At 36.6% G+C, this 8,420-nt stretch overlaps 1 protein-coding gene across 1 annotated transcript in view; it reads right to left on the bottom strand.

Moving 5' to 3' along the window:
- MOB4 (MOB family member 4, phocein) overlaps nt 1-8,420 on the bottom strand; it is a 15,192-nt gene that overhangs the window by 5,983 nt on the left and 789 nt on the right. The window contains exons 2-4 of the mRNA XM_006767084.2: nt 4,531-4,631; nt 1,779-1,821; nt 1,512-1,598 (exon numbers count right to left, since the gene is read on the bottom strand). Of these exons, the coding sequence (XP_006767147.1) occupies nt 1,512-1,598; nt 1,779-1,821; nt 4,531-4,631 (231 nt within the window). The remainder of the gene's footprint in view (nt 1-1,511; nt 1,599-1,778; nt 1,822-4,530; nt 4,632-8,420) is intronic.

Below are 8,420 nucleotides of genomic sequence, written 5' to 3'. Positions count from 1 at the left end.
CTGATGAACAGAATGAACTGGTGATTATAATAGAATCAGGGACATAGAAAGGGAATGGACTGACTATTCTTGGGGGGAAGGGGGTGTGGGAGATGCGGGAAGAGACTGGACAAAAATCGTGCACCTATGGATGAGGACAGTGGGTGGGGAGTGAGGGCGGAGGGTGGGGTGGGAACTGGGAGGAGGGGAGTTATGGGGGGAAAAAGAGGAACAAATGTAATAATGAGAACAATAAAGATTTAATTTAAAAAAAAGAAATGTAAATCAGTCACTACTAAATATAGCTTATTACAGTGTGATGGTAAATACATAAAGATACTCTGAACAAACAAAATAAAACAAGTATCACATGATCTCACTCATATGTGGACTCTAATGAACAAAATAAATCCAGACATAAAAGCATTGAAAAGATTGTGGAATCTCAGAGGGAAGGTGTGGGTGAGTAGGGTGGGAAGAGATCAACCAAAGACCTTGTATGCATATATGCATAGCCCATGGACACAGACAATAGGGGGTGAAGGCCTGGGGCAGAGGGTGTACCAAAGGGTCTTGGGTTCGGTTTCTGGTCAAGGGCAGATACTGGCTTCCAGGTTTCAATCCCTGCCCAGGTTCAGGTGAGATGTTTCTCTTTCTTTCCCCCCCATCCCTCCCTAACTTCTACTCTAAAAAACAATGGAAAAAATATCCCCCGGTGACGATTTAAAAATTGTGGTAAAATATATAGAACACAACATTTGCCATTTTAACTATTTTTAAATGTAGAGTCAGTGGCATTAATTACATTCAGTGTCATGCAACCAACACCACTGTTTCTAACCAAAGTTTTTCATCATCCCAAACAGAAACTCTATAACATCAATCAATACCTTCCCACACTCCTCACCCACCTGGTACCCTTTCAAGATATTTGATATAAGTAGAATCATAAAATAGCTGTCCCATTGTGTCTGGCCTATTTGGCTCAGTATAATGTCCTCAAGGTTCATCCATGCTGTAGCATATATCCGAACTTCATTTCTTTTCATGGCTGAAAAATATTCCCTTGTATGTATATACCACATTCTGTTTATCCATTCTCCATGTAACTGCCCAATATGAAAAATGATACTAATTATAAGAAATCCTGCCCTAGTTGGTTTGGCTCAGAGGACCGAGCGTCAGCCTGCGGACTGAAGGGTCCCGGGTTTAATTCCAGTCAAGGGCACATGCCGAGGTTGCAGGCTCGATCCCTAGGAGGGGGCATGAAGGAGGCAGCCAATCAATGATTCTCTCTCATCCCTGAAGTTTCTATCTCTCTCCTTCTCCCTTCCTCTCAGAAATCAATCAAAATATATTTTTTAAAAAGAAATTCTAAAACAGCACTGTGGCAACAACCTTGCCGCAAAGAACACGAAACCAACTGGCAAAATAAAGAGTGAACTAAAACCCCTAAAAACTTGTCTACCACAGTCTTGTAGAAATTTAGGTTATGGCCATTTTATTAGTCATTCTACTTTATAAATTCTCACCTCTTTTGGAGTTTTATGAGCTGCACAAAGAAAAATCCACTGCTCAGTTGCTGTCATCTGAGTACATGTGTCTGGATGGCATTCGCTCTGTTAAAATGTTACATTTCTTAATATGTAAAGCAATTAAAAAGTTTATCATTTGGGTTACTACATTTCCATGTACAATTCTAATTAGAAATTTTACATAAGTCTTGTAAGCACATAAAGTTATAAAACTAGGGGGAAAAATGAGAACTTTCTATTATAACTTTAACTTGAAAATATTACCTGAAGTTTGACAGCAAGTCCATTGAGCTCAAGACAGAATTGCCTAAAAATTCAAGTATATAAATGAAAAGTCTTATGTATTTTCCACATTATATTTAGAATATTAATTTAAAATACAAAACCCTACCATACCATCCATCCTCCCTCATCAACATTATCAACACCACATGAATTTAAATGGCACATTTCCTACAAAGACATACAGGTTAATAAACAAAATTCAAAACAAATGATCATAAAAAAGTTCAATATCAGAGTTCAAGAACTTGATCACTCTTAACACTGGAAATTGATACGATTTTACTGAGAAGTATTTTAGAAAAATTTACCAGGACACTTAGAAAGTGTATTTTTTTTTTATTAAGTCATTCTCCTAAGAACCAATTCTAATTAATCAGATTTATATGCAGATATATGTACAAAGATGTTCACAGAAACCATATACATAAAAAACTTTTTTTAACATTCTAAATAATTAGCAACTGAAGAGTAATAAAATGTTGGCAAAGGATATACAAAGGATATGTTTATACTCATAGTAAGATTCCAGTTATGTGTAAAATTATATGCGTTTCTATATCCATATACAAACAGATATACAAAAAAGACTACACTTTTTATACTCCTACATATTTTACAAGTTTTGTTATGACTACAAACATGTCTTTGTAAAACCTTCAATTATAACATAGAAGAACGTTTTTCATAATCCCACCACCTCTTCTGAAAAGATAATTACTGTTTATAGCAAATTTGATTTTATATATAATGATTTTAAATATATTGGGATCATATACACAATTTTGTAACTTCCTTTTTTGTCACTTAACAGATCATGGGCATTTTTTTCATGACATCTTTTCCTTCTAAAATTCCCAAATTGAGAATTACAAGCCTAGAACAATTCTTGGAACACTGTTAAGTGCTCAAAAAATATTGCCATGACACAAAGATAACTTACTTCATAACTAAATGAAATACTAAATGTTCCCTCTAAAAATTCTATCCAATTATTTACTCCTGTGTTTCCCCATCAAACCAATAAGAACACAATAGTCCTGAAAACACAGATCTAAGCCCTGGCAGTGTAACTCAGTTGGTTAGAGTTGTCCCAGTCCAATGGAGGAAGAGCTGCCAGTTCCATGCCTGGTCAGAGCACACACCCAATAGGGGGCATGCAGGAGGCAGCCAATCGATGTTACACTCTCACATGGTTGTTTCTCACTCTTACCCTCTCCCTTCTTCTCTCTCGAAAAATCAATAAAAATATTTTTAAAAAATAAATGCAAGGGGCTGAGTGGAGGGGGACAAAGAGAAGAGGAAGTAGGAAACATCTGTAATACTGTCAACAATTAAAAAAATATATAGTCCAACTGGTGTGGCTCAGTGGTTGATTGTCTACCTATAAACAAGGAGATCACAGTTGATTCCCCATCAGGCCACATGCCTGGGTTGCGGGCTCGATGTCCAGTGGGGGGGTGTGCATAAGAAAGAAGAGAGAGGGAGAGAGAGATAGAAACATCAGTGATGAGAGAGAATCATTGATCCGCTGCCTCCTGCACACCCCCTCCTGGGGATCAAGCTCTCAATCCGGGCATGTGCCCTGACTGGGAACCGAACTGTGACCTCAACCACTGAGCCACGCCAGCTGGGCAATAAAAACATATTAAAAAAAAAAAGACATTATGTCTTTGCAAAATCTAGACAACATGCCTGCAGCATCAATTTTAAAAAGTTCCTTATCTACAAATTGAGGCACTTATCACAGAAAATGTGGTCTAATTAATTGGGGAAAAGCCATACTATATTTATTATTTTAAAATAAACTCAAAAGTAACAAACCCCAATGAACATATTATCCATTCTGCATTCTCCATATTTAAACTATCAACTCATCCCAACTCCCATTTATACTAGAAAGTTGATAAATTCAAGAAACCATCTAGTAACTTCAGGATATAGCTGCTTCTAAAGTTAACTCTAGTTAACTAACTAGTCCTTCACTCATCATCAATTTTCTCATTCAAAGGATATTATGAAAAGCTCCAAAATTCCTTATTGCAGGATTACAATTAATCTATATTATCCAAAGGGAAGACTGACAGTTCACAGTAGTTAATAGGTAACTCATCAGATACCAAGCCTATACCAGGAACTTGACATGATCCTCTACAGCAGCAGTTCTCAACCTGTGGGTCGCTTTCACAGGGGTTGCCTAAGACCATCGGAAAACACATATATAATTACATATTGTTTTTGTGATTAATCACTATGCTTTAATTATGTTCAATTTGTAACAATGAAAATACATCTTGCATATCAAATATTTACATGACGATTCATAACAGTAGCAAAATTACAGTTATGAAGTAGCAACGAAAATAATTTTATGGTTGGGGGTCACCCACAACATGAGGAACTGAATTAAAGTGTCGCGGCATTAGGAAGGTTGAGAACCACTGCTCTAAAGATAGATAGCTATTCATGAGTAGGTAAATGGAAATAATGCATTTGTGATTAACAGATATGATTAAGGAAAACTGTAAAAACATAAGGCCCAAATCCATAAATGTAAAAAATAATCAGTAAATATCAAAGTTGAAAACTTTATAACACTGAAAATATAAAAACTTTAGAATTTGCTTTTTGATCTGCAGTTAATAATGATTTTATTTATAATTCATAATTAATACTAAAGATTATTTTTTACTAATAAGTACTATTACTATTTTGATATATCACAAGGACTTACCTTAAATGTTCATACTTCCATACACCTTCATCTTGGCCTTCAGGTGGTTCAAGAATTTTGTCAATATTGGAACAATCTGCTCTTATGTTCTGTTGAATATACTATAAACAAAGAGGTTCTTATAGTTAATTAAAATATTATACTACATGGTAAATCTTATATTAAACATATGTAATTTTTTAATATATAAAAACTGCTCTTGCCTGGCCAGCATGGCTCAGTGGTTGAGCATTGACCTATGAACCAGGAGATCATGGTTCAATTCCCGGTGAGGGCACATACCCAGCTTTGGGGCTCGATCCCCAGTGAGGAGTATGCAGGAGGCATGGTTTTCTTTCTCCCTTTTTCTCTCTTTCTTTCTCTCTCTCTCTCTCTCTCTTCCTCTCTCTCTCTCTCTCAAATCAATAAAAACATTTTTTTAAAGTAAATAATCCCATAAAGTTGGTTATGAACTCCTGGGTGCAATCCTGATCTGTACAGAAGTGCATGAATGGATCTTAAGCTAATTAATATCTGACAGACTTTGAGAACTGAGCTAATGGATATACCTCCACCTACCAGTGGTCGGCAAACTCATTAGTCAACAGAGCGAAATATCAACAGTACAATGATTGAAATTTCTTTTGAGAGCCAAATTTTTTAAACTTAAACTATATAGGTAGGCACATTGTTATTAACTTAATTAGGGTACTCCTAAGGCTTAGGAAGAGCCACTCTCACTAAGGGGCCAAAAAACCGCATGTGGCTCGCGAGCCACAGTTTGCCGACCACGCCAGTGACGGCGAGCCTTTTGAGCTCGGCGTGTCAGCATTTTGAAAAACCCTAACTTAACTCTGGTGCCGTGTCACATACAGACATTTTTTGATATTTGCAACCACAGTAAAACAAAGACTTATATTTTTGATATTTATTTTATATATTTAAATGCCATTTAACAAAGAAAAATCAACCAAAAAAATGAGTTCGTGTGTCACCTCTGACACGCGTGTCATAGGTTCGCCATCACTGGACTAGGCTGACAACAGATTGGTGCGCACGCACACACAACAGACGCAAAAGGTTTTGAAAACTAAACTAACATTGGAACCTCAGTTCAGTTGGAACTTGCAACCTGTATCTAACAAAGTCAAATGCCTGCTATAACAAAAATATCACATTCTCCATTGGGTTAAATAAGACCAGAGTATAAACATAACATTCAAAATGTCCAGGATATAATCCAGAATTAGTTGGCATACAAAAATACATGAAAATCTCAATTATCATGGGGAAAAACGAGCACTAGACACCAATGACAAGATGACACAGATATTGGAAATTACCCGACAAAGACTTTAGAGCAGCTACTTAAAAATTGCTTGAATGTAAAATTACAAACAGTCGAAAAAAAAGTATCAATAAAGATAAAAAGAGCCAAATGGAAATTTTGTTTTTAATTTTCTATTGCTACAGTGATTTTTATTCTTTTTTAAAAATATATTTTTATTTATTTCAGAGAAGAAGGGAGAGGGAGAGAGAGAGAGAAATATCAATGATGAGAGAGAATCATTGATTGGCCACCTCCTGCATGCCCCATACTGGGGACTGAGCTTGCAACCAGGCATATGCCCCAACCGGGAATCAAACTGTGACCTCCTGGTTCACAGTTCGACGCTCAACCACTGAGCAACACCAAATGGGTGCCAAATGGAAATTTTAGAACTGGGAAACACAACCACCAAAGTAAAACACTCACTGGACTCAATAGCAGAATGGAGATAACACAGTAAAGAATCAATAAACTTGTAGATAGATAAATAGATATTATCCAATCTGAACAGAAATTAAAAAGAATAAAAACAATAATAAACAGAGCCTCAGGAACTTGTCAGACAATAACGAAAGATTTAAGAGTCATGTCACCATCATCCCACAAAAAGAAAAAGAATGTGGTGCTAAAAAATATATCTGAACAAATAATGGCTAAAAAGTTTCCAAGTTGGGAAAAAACATAAACCTACAAATTCAAGAAGGTGAATAGGCTTATGGGGAGTTATTGTTTAATGGGTACAGAGTTTCAGTTGGAGGAGAAGAAGAATTCTCAAGATAGATGGAGGTGGTAATGGTTGCATAAAAATGTAAATGTACTTATCACCACAAAACTGTACGCTTAAAATGGGAAAAAGTGGTAAATTTTATATTTTTTTTATCACAATAAAAAAGCAGAGTGAATGCCAAACAGGAAAACCCAAAGAATCTAACCAACATGGCTCAATGGTTGAACGTTGACCTATGAACCAGATCTTGGTTCGATTCCCAGTCAGGGCACATGCCTGGGTTGCAAGTTCGATCTCCAGTAGGGGGCGTGCAGAAAGCAGCCCATCAATAATTACCTCTCTTCATTGATGTTTCTAACTCCCTCTCCCTTCCTCTCTCTGAAATTAATTAAAAACATATTTAAAAAAAAGAAAGAAAACCCAAAGAAATTCATGCCCAGGCACATAATTAAACTACCAGAGCCTGGCTGGTGTGGCTCAGTGGCTGAGCGTCAATCCATGATCCAGGAAATCAGGTTCAATTCCCGGTCAAGACACATGCCCAGGAGGCAGGTTCGATCCCTTGTAGGGGGTGTGCAGGAGGCAACCAATCAATGATTCACTCTCATCACTGATGTTTCTATCGCTCTCTCTCCCTCTTTGAAAACAACTTTTAAAATATTTTTTAAAAGATAACGTCATACTCGCCGAAACCGGTTTGGCTCAGTGGATAAAGCGTCGGCCTGCAGACTGAAAGGTCCCAGGTTGGATTCCGGTCAAGGGCATGTACCTGGGTTGCGAGCACATCCCCAATAGGAGATGTGCAGGAGGCAGCTGATCGATGTTTCTCTCTCATCGATGTTTCTAACTCTCTATCTCTCTCCCTTCCTCTCTGTAAAAAATCAATAAAATATATTTTAAAAAAAGATAACGTCATACTCACATACAAAAAGGCAATGCACAAAACCATTCATGAATGCTCTTCCATTTCCTGTGCTAAATACCTAATATACTAAATCCATTTTAAAGATTTTTATAATGATTATGAATTGTTTTTAAAGCTCAAAGAACTCAACTGTACTTCTATTTTATTCCTTAAGATCTTCAAATAACAATAAATCCAAATAGCTATCTACTTTTATTATCTGGCCATCAGACAAAGCCAAACAGCCTATTGTTATTGCACATTTTCTCTTTAAAAATGTTAGTTAACCAATGCCTCATCCAATTTACTAGTACACACAATTTCAGGCATCCTTTTATTAATCCTTAAGTGCTGGTGTGGCTCAGTTGGTTGGAGTGTTATCCCGTACGCCAAAAGATTGAGGGTTTGATTCCCAGTAGGGGCACATATAGGAGGCAACCACACACAGAGGGTGACCCACAGTGAGAACAGGGTCACAAGCGGGTGGGACTGGCCAATCTCTCGGTCCCTCGCGCCCTGGCTGTCAGGTTCCGACTGCCCAATGGCAATCGATGTTTCTCCCCCGCCCTCCACTTCTCTCTCTAAAATCAATAAACATTTTTTAAACCATTTAAAAAATGGTTTAAAAAAAGTAAAGCTTAGGTACATGTTCACAAGTGTTCAGTCACCAAATCAATATGCTACTTCTATTTAATGTTATTCTAATTTAGTATTCAATTAATTTTGAATTAAGTTCACTGTAAAATCAAATTTGGTACACTAATATAGTACAGATTAACATATTTTAAGATATTAAAATATATTTAAGTTTGATTATAGTTTAATATGCCATCTTAAAACAAAATGAAGGTTGACAAAAGTTTTAAATGGCCATCCATTAATTCCACAGATTCTGGAGATTTGCTGTTCTTCCTCCTCTACTGAAATTCATATTTGCAACCCGAAAGCCC

The sequence above is a fragment of the Myotis davidii genome, unplaced genomic scaffold (genome assembly GCF_000327345.1).
Source record: "Myotis davidii unplaced genomic scaffold, ASM32734v1 scaffold221, whole genome shotgun sequence".
NCBI lineage: Eukaryota > Metazoa > Chordata > Mammalia > Chiroptera > Vespertilionidae > Myotis > Myotis davidii.
Note: the sequence above shows the minus strand (reverse complement) of the source record. Positions and strands in the feature narration are given on the sequence as shown.